Here is a 17,239-nt window from a genome sequence, read left to right as displayed (position 1 = left end):
CGGATTAAAGAGGTGAGCGTCCCTTTTGATGTGGGTCTCTATTGACAAGGCGAGCATCCCTGTTGACGATGTGGGTCCCTGTTGACGATCTGGGTCCGTGTTAACGATGTTGGCACTGAATTGGTCCTCGTCTAATAGCCTATATGTTCTACCATATGTAAACCCATACGACTATAAATGTTACAATACATAGTATGTATAAGAATTCAAATTCATGTCAACCACCACTCACCCTCCCCTCGACGCACTCCCACGCTCAGCCCTCCACTAGGGTACCCCCCCCCCCCGCCCACACCGGTGGCAGAGGGCCTTGTTTGATTCAAGACAACTCTCCTTCTTTCCACAGAACTACAAGACAATCAGAGTCTAGTCGTCCTACACATCGTCAGCAAGACGGATGAGGTGAGCTACGTCTGGCTGTGTGTGGCGCCGAGCGTGAAGATTTTCTTCTCTTCTGCAGCGTGCGTCCACGTCAACTTTCACCATCAAGTGCGCCCAGACTCCTCCACGGCTCCGCTGCCTCTCCTGCCCTCGTCCTCCTGCTTCCGCTCCGTCCGATCGCCCCCCTCTCCTCCCGCCCCTTGCCGTCTCTCTTCACACGCGCGCTCCGACCTCCCTCGCCTTCCACGTCAGGAGGTACGCCCGAGATCACTCGTCCTGCCCGCACCAACGGCTCACCCATTGTCTGACCGCGTCTCCGTTCATGCAGGTAAGGGGCACCATCACGGCGTAGCGGTTAGCGGCGCTGCGCTATTCTCGCTCACGGCCAATGAGAGCGACAATTAGGGGCCGTCCGTGAATGACGTCACGCACCTAGAGGGAGGGGCTGGGTCAGACGTTTGTGACGATGTGTGACAAGGGGGGGGGGGGGGGGGGGTTTGAGAAAAGTGACGTCACATCAAATTGCGCAACTTTAAATAAATATAAACACGTTCTACTTAATTAGACTTTGTAATAAATGTTTTCTACCTACAACATCAGTATGCAGCGCCACATTAACTACGCACTACAATGACAACAATAGTTTAAAGCGATTTGAAGCATGTTTTTTTGGGGGGGGGGGGCGGAGGGGGGCAGAGCTTTGTGACGTCATATTTGAGGGGGAGGGGTCTGACTTTGTGACGTCGTGTGACGATGGGGGCGGGGGGGGGTCAAAAATCCTCTAAAATTACGTGACGTCATTTAAGGTCGGCCCCTGACCTGAAGCAGTCCTGAGCGTCACTTAGGTGGACTCAGCCATAATGAAGGTGGTGAGATGGGTGGGGGTGCTAACATCAGAATTTGAGAGACGAGCGGCCAGCCGTGGTTCTGTCCACACCAGCCCCTGGTGTTGTTCCATCGCGACCCTCACCGGTGCTCGCTAACAGCGCATGCCCAGTGGGAGTCGATGAGTCCGTGGGTTTCTGTGCGAGTCCGTGGGTCCACGTGTGGGTCTGTGGATGTCAGTCTACATTGGGGAGCCTTTGTCTTTGCAGTTTGGGGACTAGTGCAGCACTAGTGTGTAGTAGTGTATAGTAGTGTATAGTGTAGTGTATAGTATAATAGTGTTTAGTGTAGTGTATAGACGTGCATATTGTAGTGTATAGTAGTGTATAGTCGTGCATATTGTAGTGTATATTGTAGTGTATAAGTGTAGAGTGTAGTGTATAGAAGTGTATTGTATAGTAGTGTATATTATAGTGTAAAAGTATATAGTGTAGTGTATAGTAGTGTAGTGTATAGTAGTGTATAGTGTAGTGTATAATAGTGTTTAGTGTATAATAGTGTTGTGTATAGTGTAGTGTATAGTAGTGTGTATAGTAGTGTATAGTGTAGTGTATAGTGTATAATAGTGTTTAGTGTATATAGTGTAGTGTATAGTGTAGTGTATAGTAGCATAGTGTATAGTGAAGTGTATAGTGTAGTGTATAGTTTAATATACTAGTTATCACGTGACTAGTGTAGTTAGCCAGGTGCTGACCAGCAGGCTAGCTATACTAGTTATCACGTGACTAGTGTAGCTAGCCAGGTGGTGACCACACTCGTGCGTGCATCTCCACTCGTCCGTGTCTGCAAGTAAGCGCTCGTGTGTGTATGTGCACCCGCGTGTTTGTTCGTGTCTGTATGTACGCACACTGTTGCACATGGTTCGCTCGTGTGGGTGCGTAGTGGAACGCACTGCTCATGAAAACATTGCCTCGTTACGCGGTAAATGATGCGGCACAACAGGAGGGCACTGCAGGGATGAGGCTCTCCGCTCTTGGTGCTGTGAATTAAAACAGCGCCAGGGCAGAGAGTCCTGATTCCTACAGCTCGTAGCTGTGACGGAGTGAGAGTGATCAGTGGACAGCCACCATGGTTGCCAGGTAAGGGGAGACTTCACCTGGAACTCGACCTCCACACGTGTTCCCCTTGAACATTGTCGCAATAAACGTACAATCAGGAATCTTTAAAATATCAGATCTTTGTTGTTCCGCAAGAATGTTAACGCTCAAACTCGTATCGAACTCTTCATGAATTCACTTGGTCAAACAGTTCAGGTACTCGGCAAAGCATTTCACCACCCGGTATGCAACAGTTAAACAATCTACTCCAAATCAACACCGAAATGTCAAATTATCATCCACCATTGACTTCCACATCGATGGAAGCCATTTGCCATGACGTCCAAGCTATTAAACACCAGAACAACGAACGTGGCATTCAAGCACATCTTGAAACCCATTATCTGAAGTAGTTTGTATTAAACAATAACTAAACAGAAACACGTTTACAATATTGAGCGAAGTTATAGTCACAGACTTTTTCCAACTTCAGCGCAACAGGACCACAAAAGCTCGGATATGTGGTGCATAATAAATGAATCAATCTGATTGAAATCATCAACTGGCTAAACACTTTTCGATTTCAACATCACCTTATAAAAGAATAACATTTTAAATATAAGCGCACAACTTTATCTATCTGTGATGAGCGCTGCACTTTCCGTTGTTTTCATGCAGGGGGCGCTGCAAACCTACGCACCCCCTGCATGGACGACGGAGGCGCAGGGACAGACGCTCGATTACGTTGGAATCGATCTGCAGACGGCGGTCTTCTCGCACGGCCAGCAGCTCCGTGTCGCCTTATCTCGATCCCGCAAACCCAAACAGGTGAAAGTCCGCATCGAACCGAACCCCCGGCAAGGCCATCTACTTAACGTTGAGAGAAAATTCACACGAAATGTCCTTTTCAATGAAGTCTTCCAGATGTAAATTGATACGAGCTTTTAATGAAGAAATACAAATTATCTAATTCAAAACAACACAATTCAAATATTTCATTTTAAAACTTCAAAACGGAGTATGGGGTACTTGCGTGAATGCGTCCTTCGTGTACAAATGTTGTGACTTTCCTGGCCTGAAGGCCGTCAATGTGTTGGACCCTTATTGGTGCACAGCGTCTCAACAACAGCAGTGGGGTTTGCTTCAACCGATAGGTAACGAACATCCAGACGTGAATCAGCAAGGAGCATTTCTAGTCCTAGTTAGACAAAATCTACGTCAACACGTAAGACAAAACTGCAATTCGTGTTGTAGAGAATGTATCTCCTCCTATACGTGTAACTTTTAAGTGGTATGCCTTGTAACTGATGAATGATCCGAGTGTGCTACCTATTTCAAAGACAATGAGTTGCTCCGGATGCTTCGTGGAACACAAAAACACCGTTTGACCTGTATCACAAGAACAACGGGTCTCACCTGAGACTTCTGTACAGGTTACTTTCAAACACACACTTTGTCCTAACATCACTTATTCAATGTTTGACCCTTATAGATCAAATGTTACAAGTATGCACAAAACCAGACAAGTATACATTCTAAATTAATGACAGGCATATTAACAAAATTGGATTACTGCAGTGAAATATACTACATCACGTTACATCGTATTAACAAGAAGCTTTTAAAAAAAGTTGCACAGTCTGCTTCACAGTGTATGTAAAACATACTATTGTGTCATTCAAAACGAGGCCATTGCATGCTGGCGTCTGAGTGAAAATGTAGCAAATTCTAAACATTACTTACAAACTACACAACTGAGATGACGCATCAATCATCGCCCCCTACTAACAGGCTCTTGTCCACACGCAGGCCGGTGCAGAGCCACCATCTTGTGCCACACAGGGACAGCTGCTACTTGGGGATGCTTTTCGAGCGTTTGAGATGAGACACAAAACTCCGAGTTGCTGAGGCGATTAAGCAAGCACCATGTAAAAGCAATTATGATAACATAGTGAATTCTTGGGAGCTTATTGGCTCTTGCTCCTGGTTAGAGATCTACCAAACCCACGGGCCCACAAAGTGTGTGACAAAGGTGCATCTATTGTAGCGACATCGTCTCTGGCTTACACATCTACCGGGTCTCCAATTGACTTTGTATTGTCTAGGAGCAAGTCCACCCACACCTCCACTTCCACAAACTGCTGGGAGTTGCCTCGCTCTGCCTCACAGTAAGAATTCTCCTCCTGCTTCACGATGTGAAGGTCCCATTTTGGAGTTGAATCTTCATCTTCACATTTCACCTTCACATCTTTGCTCTTCACCATCACTTCTTCACATTTCACCTTCACCTCTTCACATTTCACCTCGATACCTTTAAAAGTGTCAAAGCTGGGATTTTCCTCCGGTTCTTGTATCATGAGGGATGGGCTCATGGTGGCACTTTGACTTTCACAAGTTGATTTCAGACTCCACTCCTTGTGGATCTTCTGATGCTTCTGTGTTCTCTGGTGTACTTTAAGATGTGGTTGCTGTGCAAACGTTATCCCGCACGGAGTGCACCTGAAGGGTTTCTCTCCTGTGTGTGTTCTCTGGTGTACTACAAGAAGAGATGAATGTGCAAACGCCTTCCCACACACACTGCACTTGAAGGGTTTCTCTCCAGTGTGTGTTCTCTGGTGTATTACAAGAGCAGATGAACGTGGAAACGCCTTCCCACACAGACTGCACCTGAAGGGTTTCTCTCCCGTGTGTGTTCTCTGGTGTTCTACTAGAGTAGATGAATGTGCAAACGCCACCCCACACACACTGCACTTGAAGGGTTTTTCTCCTGTGTGAGTTCTCTTGTGCCGTGTGAAATCTCCAGTACGATCCGTGCTGTATGCACACCGGTCGCATTGTTGCCTTGTCCTACCGAGCTGCGCTGAGTGCATTTGCTCCATCAGACCAATTCTGCAGAGGAAGCGTCAGAAAAAGCGTCAGCTACAGACAGAAAAAAATAATATCCACACCATCGACACGTCAGTATCGATGCACAGAGGAAAGCATATATACACAGTAACACGTGACTTACACGTCTATACTCGTTCATATATTCATGATATAGTGGAAAAGTGTCCCAAATTCATCACACGGTCTGTTATGGCACACAATGAGAGGGCAAATGGTTATAAACATGCCTGGAAGCCCTCGTATCTTCAAAATGAATGTTCACTAAAAACTCCGAACACACAATGTCGGCTGTCTGGTCACAAAAGGAATATTTATGAGAGCTAAATTCAGCTGACATTGCAAAGGGTGTTGAAAACAATACTATTTGTGTTATGCAGAAATGCATGAATTAATGTTCAATCGCAACTCAGATGTCCTTGAATGCTGGGATGAACAGTTCCGACTTCAGCTGAATGTGTGTGCTGTGTTCACCTCCTGTTTCCATTCTTAGTAAGAGTTCCAGAGGTAAACAAAAATAAACTATTGTTTTGATATAACCTCCGTGTTCAATAGAGTTGATAGACTTTACTGCAAATACAAACTTGACACTGTCACACACTGGCGGTGGCGTGTCTAGAATCATGCCTGGCCACCTTCATCTGCTCAGCATTAATGCTTCCTCACTACACCAAGTAATTAATCGAGGATCAATGAACATAGCCGAGGCTAACTGGAGTTTGCGTGTCTCTCTCCGTGGTGAAATGTTAACTACCTCACCTGGTATACAGGAAGTCGTGGGTTCGATCCCGACCCTGACACCTGCTGTATATTTGGAGTTTGCGAGTCTCTCCGCTGAGCGTCTTTGACCGATAGACATTGACACACGTATTCTTGTTTCTTTCTGTAAAGTTACGTAGACAGAAAATAACAATAACAGATAATACAATTACATTAAATAAAGACTACTTGTGTTGCGATCAACACGACGTGAGTTGTTTTGCTTTATTTGGAATTATTCATTTATTTTATTGTTATTTTTATTTAATTTTCTATCTACGTGACTTTACCGAAAGAACCAAGAATATTAATTCCTGCAGTCACCAAAGTTTTAAGTCAAAACATTCACACACGTTGACAAAGCCTCACCTTGTGTTGTTGTGGGCAGGTCGCTTCTGATAACAAGAGCGGTATAGCAGCTCAACAAAAGAACGAAAATAAAAACTGCGTGAATATTTACAATAAAACAAAGTTACAAAGTGGCGAGCCGGGTGAAGACAAATTAAACTTAAGCGAGATAATTAAAGTGAATGCAAATCAGGCGAGGGCAGGAGGCAAGGCCCCGGGTGGCTAGGCCCCGCGTTGTAAAGTTCCAACCTGGACATCGATTCCCATGCTCGCTGCTACTCAATTGACATCCCTACGAGAGAGAGGCTCTACCTTGGTAAACAACAACAACCACCACCACAACGACCACCACCACAACAACGATGAGAATTTCTCACCTCGGATTTCAGTGCAAGCGCGCACACGGCAGCTTCCTGTTACCTCGTGACAGCAGGAAGTAGTATGACGTCACTTCCCTCCCACGAGCGGCTCTCTAACTGAATAAATTATATGCTTATATGCTTAGTTTTTGAATTACTGCAGTCACGAAAGCTTTAAATAAAATTGAATAAATTATGTTAATGAGCCGGCCCAAACTGCGAGGGATGGGAGCGTGAGCGCCGAACCCGTCGCAATAAACTCGCGACGGCTTTAACGGACACATTATGTTAATGAGCCGCCAGTCACTGGGCGTAGCTTTGCCCAAAAAAGGATTGCCACTGGAACGATATCGGCAGTGACCCAAGCGGAGGTGACGTCACGCTCAAGCGCGCGGTGGACGGGCGAGGGGTAAAAACCTTGGTGACCTGACGTCACTAGGGAGGTACACCTCACCCTGGCGTTTCACGCCGATGAGGTAATGCAGAGTGGTGACGTCACAGAGTTGGAGTTTCCATTGCTCCCTCCCTTGGGTGTGAGCTCAGCAACAACGTGGACATTATTGTGTATACACTGTGTGTGTGTACACTGTGTGTGTACACTGTGTGTGTCACTGTGTGTCGCTGTGTGTGTCACTGTGTCACTGTGTGTGTCACTGTGCCTGGCACAAGCGTCGTGACGTCACCACCACTTAGTGGCGAATGGCGGTTGTTGTTGTGTCACTATGTCATTGTGTGTCACTGTGTGTACACTGTGTGTGTACCCTGTGTGTACACTGTGTGTGTACAGTGTGTATACACTGTGTGCAAACTGTGTGTGTACAGTGCATACACTGTGTGTGCACACTGTGTGTGTGTACACTGTGTGTCTACACTGTGTGTGTGTACATTGTGTGTGTACACTGTGTGTGTACACTGTGTGTACACTGTGTGTGTACACTGTGTGTACACTGTGTGTCTACACTGTGTGTACACTGTGTGTGTGTGTGTACACTGTGTGTCCGCATTGAACCGAACCCCCGGCAAGGCCATCCACTTAATGACGAGAGAAAATTCACACGAAATGTCCTTTTCAATGAAGTCTTCCAGATGTAAATTGATACAAGCTTTTAATGAGGAAATAAAATAATCTAATTCAAAACACAACACAATTCAAAGATGTTTCATTTTAAAGCTTCAAAACGGAGCATGGGGTACTTGCGTGAATGCGTCCTTCGTGTGCAAATGTTGTGACTTTCCTGGCCTGAAGGCCGTCAATGTGTTGGACCATTATTGGTGCACAGCGTCTCAACAACAGCAGTGGGGTTTGCTTCAACCGATAGGTAACGAACATCCAGACGTCAATCAGCAAGGAGCATTTCTAGTCCTAGCTAGACAAAATCTACGTCAACACGTAAGACAAAACTACAATTCGTGTTGTAGAGAATGTACCTCCTCCTATACGTGTAACTTTCAAGTGGTATGCCTTGTAACTGATGAATGATCCGAGCGTGCTCCCTATTGCAAAGACGATGAGTTGCTTCAGAGGCAGACGCTTCGTGAAACACAAAAGTACCCTTTGACCTGTATCACAACAACGGATGTCACCCGAGTTATGTGTACAGGTTACTTCCAAAACACACACGCACTTTGTCCTAACATCACTTATTCAATGTGTGACCCTCAGACAAAATGTTACATGCACGCGCACAATCAGACAAGTATTCATTCTAAATCATTGACGGGCATATTAACAACATTGAATTACTGCAGCGAAATTGACTGCATCACGTTACATCGTATTAACAAGAAGTAATTTTACAAATACGCACCGTCTGCTTAACAGTGTATGTACACCGTACTATTGTTGCGTCATTCAAAACGAGTAAGCCGTTGCATGTTGGCGTCTGGGTCAAAATGTAGCAAATTCAAAACATTACGCTACAAATAATAGATCACGGCACTTCGATGGCAACACAAGCAATCGTCATCAGGTGGGACCACAGCAGCAAGAAGAAGAAACTGCTGGAGTAGGTGCCTACTACTTCAGCAGTTTCTCTTGCTGTGGTTGTCCCACCTGATGATGATTGTGCGTGTTGCGATCTAAACGCCGTGATCTGTTATGTTTCTACCCACGTGGTGACTTTACCGAAAGAACTCAAGAGTGTGGATTCCTGCAGTCACGAAAGCTTCGAATCAAGATTGCCTACAAACTACACAACTGAGATGACGCATCAATCATCGCCCCCTACTGACAGGCTCTTGTCCACATGCAGGCCGGTGCAGGGCCACCACCTTGTGCCACACAGGGGCAGCTGCTACTTGGGGATGCTCTTCGAGTGTTTCAGATGAGGTACAACACAAAAATCCGAGTTGCTGAGGCGGTTAAGCAAGCAACGTGTAAATACAATTATCATGATAACATAGTGAATGCTTGGGGGCTTATTGTATCTCGCTCCTGGTTAGAGATCTACCCAACCCACAGGTCCACAAAGACTGGCCGCCCTTACTCTGCAGGTTGAACCTAGGAACAGAGTGTTCAACTTCACGTTCTTGTCATTAAAGGCCTGTGACAAAGGTGCATCTATTGGAGCGACATCGTCTCAAGCTTACACATCTACCGGGTCTCCACTTGACTTTGGATTGTCTCGGAGGAAGTCCACCCACACCTCCACTTGCACAAACTGCTGGGAGTTGCCTCGCTCTGCCTCACAGTCAGAATTCTCCTCCTGCTTCACGATGTAAAGGTCCCATTTTGGAGTTGAATCTTCATCTTCACATTTTACCTTCACTTCTTCCCTCTTCACCATCACTTCTTCACTCTTCACCATCACTTCTTCCCTCTTCACCATCACCTCTTCATATTTCACCTCGATAACTTTAAAAGTTTCCAAGCTGGGATTTTTTTCCGGTTCGTGTTTCATGAAGGATGGGCTCATGGTGGCACTTTCACTTTCACAAGCTGATTTCAGACTCCACTCCTTGTGGATCTTCTGATGCTTCTGTGTTCTCTGGTGTACTTTAAGATGTGGTGACTGTGCAAACGCCTTCCTGCACAGAGTGCACTTGAAGGGTTTCTCTCCTGTGTGTGTTCTCTGGTGTATTACTAGAGCAGGTGACCGTGACAAAGGTTTCCCACAAACACTGCATTTGAAGGGTTTCTCTCCCGTGTGTTCTCTGGTGTTTTTTAAGAGCAGATGACTGTGAAAATGCCTTCCCACAAACACTGCATTTGAAGGGTTTATCTCGCGTGTGTGTTCTCTGGTGTTTTACAAGATCAGATGACTGTGCAAATGCCTTCACGCACACACTGCACTTGTAGGGTTTCTCTCCCGTGTGTGTTCTCTGGTGTTTTACAAGATTGCATGACTGTGTAAACGCCACCCCACACACACTGCACTTGAAGGGTTTTTCTCCTGTGTGAGTTCTCTTGTGCCGTGTGAAATCTCCAGTACGATCCGTGCTGTATGCACACCGGTCGCATTGTTGCCTTGTCCTACCGAGCTGCGCTGAGTGCATTTGCTCCATCAGACCAATTCTTAAAGAGGAAGCGTCAGAAAAAGCGTCAGCTACAGACAGAAAAAAATAATATCCACACCATCGACACGTCAGTATCGATGCACAGAGGAAAGCATATATACACAGTAACACGTGACTTACACGTCTATACTCGTTCATATATTCATGATATAGTGGAAAAGTGTCCCAAATTCATCACACGGTCTGTTATGGCACACAATGAGAGGGCAAATGGTTATAAACATGCCTGGAAGCCCTCGTATCTTCAAAATGAATGTTCACTAAAAACTCCGAACACACAATGTCGGCTGTCTGGTCACAAAAGGAATATTTATGAGAGCTAAATTCAGCTGACATTGCAAAGGGTGTTGAAAACAATACTATTTGTGTTATGCAGAAATGCATGAATTAATGTTCAATCGCAACTCAGATGTCCTTGAATGCTGGGATGAACAGTTCCGACTTCAGCTGAATGTGTGTGCTGTGTTCACCTCCTGTTTCCATTCTTAGTAAGAGTTCCAGAGGTAAACAAAAATAAACTATTGTTTTGATATAACCTCCGTGTTCAATAGAGTTGATAGACTTTACTGCAAATACAAACTTGACACTGTCACACACTGGCGGTGGCGTGTCTAGAATCATGCCTGGCCACCTTCATCTGCTCAGCATTAATGCTTCCTCACTACACCAAGTAATTAATCGAGGATCAATGAACATAGCCGAGGCTAACTGGAGTTTGCGTGTCTCTCTCCGTGGTGAAATGTTAACTACCTCACCTGGTATACAGGAAGTCGTGGGTTCGATCCCGACCCTGACACCTGCTGTATATTTGGAGTTTGCGAGTCTCTCCGCTGAGCGTCTTTGACCGATAGACATTGACACACGTATTCTTGTTTCTTTCTGTAAAGTTACGTAGACAGAAAATAACAATAACAGATAATACAATTACATTAAATAAAGACTACTTGTGTTGCGATCAACACGACGTGAGTTGTTTTGCTTTATTTGGAATTATTCATTTATTTTATTGTTATTTTTATTTAATTTTCTATCTACGTGACTTTACCGAAAGAACCAAGAATATTAATTCCTGCAGTCACCAAAGTTTTAAGTCAAAACATTCACACACGTTGACAAAGCCTCACCTTGTGTTGTTGTGGGCAGGTCGCTTCTGATAACAAGAGCGGTATAGCAGCTCAACAAAAGAACGAAAATAAAAACTGCGTGAATATTTACAATAAAACAAAGTTACAAAGTGGCGAGCCGGGTGAAGACAAATTAAACTTAAGCGAGATAATTAAAGTGAATGCAAATCAGGCGAGGGCAGGAGGCAAGGCCCCGGGTGGCTAGGCCCCGCGTTGTAAAGTTCCAACCTGGACATCGATTCCCATGCTCGCTGCTACTCAACTGACATCCCTACGAGAGAGCCAGGCTCTACCTTGGTAAACAACAACAACCACCACCACAACGACCACCACCACAACAACGATGAGAATTTCTCACCTCGGATTTCAGTGCAAGCGCGCACACGGCAGCTTCCTGTTACCTCGCGACAGCAGGAAGTAGTATGACGTCACTTCCCTCCCACGAGCGGCTCTCTAACTGAATAAATTATATGCTTATATGCTTAGTTTTTGAATTACTGCAGTCACGAAAGCTTTAAATAAAATTGAATAAATTATGTTAATGAGCCGGCCCAAACTGCGAGGGATGGGAGCGTGAGCGCCGAACCCGTCGCAATAAACTCGCGACGGCTTTAACGGACACATTATGTTAATGAGCCGCCAGTCACTGGGCGTAGCTTTGCCCAAAAAAGGATTGCCACTGGAACGATATCGGCAGTGACCCAAGCGGAGGTGACGTCACGCTCAAGCGCGCGGTGGACGGGCGAGGGGTAAAAACCTTGGTGACCTGACGTCACTAGGGAGGTACACCTCACCCTGGCGTTTCACGCCGATGAGGTAATGCAGAGTGGTGACGTCACAGAGTTGGAGTTTCCATTGCTCCCTCCCTTGGGTGTGAGCTCAGCAACAACGTGGACATTATTGTGTATACACTGTGTGTGTGTACACTGTGTGTGTACACTGTGTGTGTCACTGTGTGTCGCTGTGTGTGTCACTGTGTCACTGTGTGTGTCACTGTGCCTGGCACAAGCGTCGTGACGTCACCACCACTTAGTGGCGAATGGCGGTTGTTGTTGTGTCACTATGTCATTGTGTGTCACTGTGTGTACACTGTGTGTGTACCCTGTGTGTACAGGGTACACACAATGTGTTGGACCATTATTGGTGCACAGCGTCTCAACAACAGCAGTGGGGTTTGCTTCAACCGATAGGTAACGAACATCCAGACGTCAATCAGCAAGGAGCATTTCTAGTCCTAGCTAGACAAAATCTACGTCAACACGTAAGACAAAACTACAATTCGTGTTGTAGAGAATGTACCTCCTCCTATACGTGTAACTTTCAAGTGGTATGCCTTGTAACTGATGAATGATCCGAGCGTGCTCCCTATTGCAAAGACGATGAGTTGCTTCAGAGGCAGACGCTTCGTGAAACACAAAAGTACCCTTTGACCTGTATCACAACAACGGATGTCACCCGAGTTATGTGTACAGGTTACTTCCAAAACACACACGCACTTTGTCCTAACATCACTTATTCAATGTGTGACCCTCAGACAAAATGTTACATGCACGCGCACAATCAGACAAGTATTCATTCTAAATCATTGACGGGCATATTAACAACATTGAATTACTGCAGCGAAATTGACTGCATCACGTTACATCGTATTAACAAGAAGTAATTTTACAAATACGCACCGTCTGCTTAACAGTGTATGTACACCGTACTATTGTTGCGTCATTCAAAACGAGTAAGCCGTTGCATGTTGGCGTCTGGGTCAAAATGTAGCAAATTCAAAACATTACGCTACAAATAATAGATCACGGCACTTCGATGGCAACACAAGCAATCGTCATCAGGTGGGACCACAGCAGCAAGAAGAAGAAACTGCTGGAGTAGGTGCCTACTACTTCAGCAGTTTCTCTTGCTGTGGTTGTCCCACCTGATGATGATTGTGCGTGTTGCGATCTAAACGCCGTGATCTGTTATGTTTCTACCCACGTGGTGACTTTACCGAAAGAACTCAAGAGTGTGGATTCCTGCAGTCACGAAAGCTTCGAATCAAGATTGCCTACAAACTACACAACTGAGATGACGCATCAATCATCGCCCCCTACTGACAGGCTCTTGTCCACATGCAGGCCGGTGCAGGGCCACCACCTTGTGCCACACAGGGGCAGCTGCTACTTGGGGATGCTCTTCGAGTGTTTCAGATGAGGTACAACACAAAAATCCGAGTTGCTGAGGCGGTTAAGCAAGCAACGTGTAAATACAATTATCATGATAACATAGTGAATGCTTGGGGGCTTATTGTATCTCGCTCCTGGTTAGAGATCTACCCAACCCACAGGTCCACAAAGACTGGCCGCCCTTACTCTGCAGGTTGAACCTAGGAACAGAGTGTTCAACTTCACGTTCTTGTCATTAAAGGCCTGTGACAAAGGTGCATCTATTGGAGCGACATCGTCTCAAGCTTACACATCTACCGGGTCTCCACTTGACTTTGGATTGTCTCGGAGGAAGTCCACCCACACCTCCACTTGCACAAACTGCTGGGAGTTGCCTCGCTCTGCCTCACAGTCAGAATTCTCCTCCTGCTTCACGATGTAAAGGTCCCATTTTGGAGTTGAATCTTCATCTTCACATTTTACCTTCACTTCTTCCCTCTTCACCATCACTTCTTCACTCTTCACCATCACTTCTTCCCTCTTCACCATCACCTCTTCATATTTCACCTCGATAACTTTAAAAGTTTCCAAGCTGGGATTTTTTTCCGGTTCGTGTTTCATGAAGGATGGGCTCATGGTGGCACTTTCACTTTCACAAGCTGATTTCAGACTCCACTCCTTGTGGATCTTCTGATGCTTCTGTGTTCTCTGGTGTACTTTAAGATGTGGTGACTGTGCAAACGCCTTCCTGCACAGAGTGCACTTGAAGGGTTTCTCTCCTGTGTGTGTTCTCTGGTGTATTACAAGAGCAGGTGACCGTGACAAAGGTTTCCCACAAACACTGCATTTGAAGGGTTTCTCTCCCGTGTGTTCTCTGGTGTTTTTTAAGAGCAGATGACTGTGAAAATGCCTTCCCACAAACACTGCATTTGAAGGGTTTATCTCGCGTGTGTGTTCTCTGGTGTTTTACAAGATCAGATGACTGTGCAAATGCCTTCACGCACACACTGCACTTGTAGGGTTTCTCTCCCGTGTGTGTTCTCTGGTGTTTTACAAGATTGCATGACTGTGTAAACGCCATCCCGCACATCGTGCACCTGAAGGGTTTCTCTCCCGTGTGTGTTCTCTGGTGTAGTTTAAGATGTGGTGACTGTGCAAACGCCATCCCGCACAGAGTGCACCTAAAAGGTTTCTCTCCCGTGTGTGTTCTCTGGTGTTCTACAAGATTAGATGAATGTGCAAACGCCTTCCCACACACACTGCACTTGAAGGGTTTCTCTCCCGTGTGAGTTCTCTTGTGCCGTGTGAAATCTCCAGTACGATCCGTGCTGTATGCACACCGGTCGCATTGGAGCCTTGTCCTACCGAGCTGCGCTGAGTGCCTTTGCTCCATCAGACCAATTCTGCAGAGGAAGCGTCAGAGGAAGCGTCAGCTGCAGACAGAAAAAAATAATATCCACACCATCTACACGTCAGTATCGATGCACAGAGGAAAGCATATATACACAGTAACACGTGACTTACACGTCTATACTTATTCATATATTCATGATATAGTGGAAAAGTGTCCCAAATTCATCACACGGGCTGTTATGGCACACAATGAGAGGGCAAATGGTTATAAACATGCCTGGAAGCCCTCGTATCTTCAAAATGAATGTTCACCCAAAACTCCGAGCACACAATTTCAGCTGTCTGGCTACAAAAGGAATATTTATGAGAGCTAAATTCAGCTGACATAGCAAAGGGTGTTGAAAACAATACTATTTGTGTTAGGCAGAAATGCATAAATTAATGTTCAATCGCAACTTAGAGGTGTGAATCCAGGCTCAGATGTCCTTAAAAGCTGGGATGAACAGTTCCGACTTCAGCTGCACGTGCGTGCTGTGTTAACTTCCTGTTCCATTCTTATAAAGAGTTCCAGAGGAAAACAAAAAATAACTATTATGATATAACCTCCGTGTTCAACAGAGTTAATAGACGTTACTGCAAACACAAACTGTACACTGTCACTGGGTAAACAGGCAGTGGCGTGTCTAGAATCATGCCTGCCACCTTCATCTGCTTGGCATGAATGCTTCCTCACTCCACCAAATAATTGAGGATCAACGAACATAGCCGAGGCTAACTGGAGTTTGCGTGTCTCTCTCCGTGGTGAGATGTTAACTACCTCACCTGGTATACAGGAAGTATACCAGGCCGATAGATATTGACACACGTATTCTTGTTTCTTTCAGTAAAGTTACGTAGATAGAAAATAACAATAATTGATAATACAATTACATTAAATAAAGACCACTTGTGTTGCGATCAAAACGACATGAGTTTTTTTGCTTTATTTACATTTATTTATTTTTCTTGTAATTTTCATTTAATTTTCTATCTACGTGACTTTACCGAAAGAACCAAGAATATTCATTCCTGCAGTCACCAAAGTTTTAAGTCAAAACATTCACACACGTTGACAAAGCCCCACCTTGTGTTGTTGTGGGCAGGTCGCTTCTGATAACAAGAGCGGTATAGCAGCTCAAGCGGGCTTGGCCTGCTAACAAAAGAACGAAAGTAAAAACTGCGTGAATATTTACAATAAAACAAAGTTACAAAGTGGCGAGCCGAGTGAAGACAAATTAAACTTAAGAGAGATAATTAAAGTGAATGCAAATCAGGCGAGGGCAGGAGGCAAGGCCCCGGGTGGCTAGGCCCCGCGTTGTAAAGTTCCAACCTGGACATCGATTCCCATGCTCGCTGCTACTCAACTGACATCCCTACGGGAGAGCGAGGCTCTACCTTGGTAAACAACAACAACAACCACCACAACCACCACCACAACGAAGAGAATTTCTCACCTCGGATTTCAGTGCAAGCGCGCACACGGCAGCTTCCTGTTACCTCGTGACAGGAGGAAGTAGCATGACGTCACTTCCCTCCCACGAGCGTCTCCGTAACTGAATAAATTATGTTAATGAGGCCGGCCCATATGTGGAGGGACGGGGGCGTGGGCGCTGAACCCGTCGCAATAAACTCGCGACGGATTTAACGGACACATTATGTTAATGAGCCGCCAGTCACTGGGCGTGATGAATACTAGGTGCCTCGGTGAATGTATATGCTCTGACTTTAACATAGCTATTTCTGTGACCAGTTACAAGCTAATCACTCAGCTATTTCAATGCTAAATTCTATGCTAATTCCTTGTCAAGGGGTACCTCTGCGGATGTGTATACTTTAACTTAGCTATTTCAATGAGCCATTTCAATGCTAAATTATATGCTAATTCCTTTGTCAAGGCGCTTGGTCTTTTTCTTCTCACACAGCTTAAAGGTCGTGATGTAAGCGTGGCTTCTTCCACTCCAGCGCTGTCCTCCAGACAGTCTCGTCCCTTCATCTGATGAAGGCCGCTTGTGTTGTGGCCGAAACGTCGTGATTTTTTGTTAATTTTTTATTTTATTTTCACCTACGTGACTTTACCCAATAGAACCAAAGAGTATTTGATCCTAGCAGTCACGAAAGCTTTAAATCTAGAATTTACCCAATAGAACCAAAGAGTACTGGGCGTAGCTTTGCCCAAATTAGGATTGCCACTGGAACGATATCGACAGTGACCCAAGCGGAGGTGACGTCACGCTCAAGAGCGCGGTGGGCGGGGTTGGGGTGAATACCTTGGTGACATGACGTCACTAGCGAGGTACACCTCCCCCTGGCGTTTCACGCCGATGAGGTAATGCAGAGTGGTGACGTCAGAGGGTTGGAGTTTAAGTTGATTTAGCTTCATTTTCCATTGCTCCCTCCCTTGG

General features: G+C 45.5%; 1 protein-coding gene and 1 long non-coding RNA gene across 2 annotated transcripts; both read right to left on the bottom strand.

Moving 5' to 3' along the window:
• Positions 1-3,230: 3,230 nt before the first annotated feature.
• LOC142910276 (uncharacterized) lies at positions 3,231-6,714 on the bottom strand. The gene is made up of 3 exons (XM_076059975.1): positions 6,674-6,714; positions 5,949-6,072; positions 3,231-5,192 (listed from the first exon to the last, which is right to left on the bottom strand). Exon 3 carries the CDS (start codon positions 5,180-5,182, stop codon positions 4,367-4,369), a length of 816 nt encoding a protein of 271 aa, XP_075916090.1. The 5' UTR covers positions 5,183-5,192; positions 5,949-6,072; positions 6,674-6,714; the 3' UTR covers positions 3,231-4,366.
• Positions 6,715-8,896: 2,182 nt separating this feature from the next.
• LOC142910214 (uncharacterized) lies at positions 8,897-11,968 on the bottom strand. Its single transcript, XR_012932804.1, has 3 exons — positions 11,654-11,968; positions 10,927-11,050; positions 8,897-10,169 (listed from the first exon to the last, which is right to left on the bottom strand). It is a non-coding gene; the product is annotated as an uncharacterized LOC142910214 (long non-coding RNA).
• Positions 11,969-17,239: the final 5,271 nt, after the last annotated feature.

The sequence above is a fragment of the Petromyzon marinus genome, unplaced genomic scaffold (assembly GCF_048934315.1).
Source record: "Petromyzon marinus isolate PM22_M1 ecotype Great Lakes invasive population unplaced genomic scaffold, UKy_Petmar_22M1.pri1.0 PM_G_Scaffold_14, whole genome shotgun sequence".
Lineage (NCBI taxonomy): Eukaryota > Metazoa > Chordata > Hyperoartia > Petromyzontiformes > Petromyzontidae > Petromyzon > Petromyzon marinus.
The sequence above is the reverse complement of the archived record's forward strand: the minus strand, read 5'-3'. Positions and strand labels throughout refer to the sequence as shown.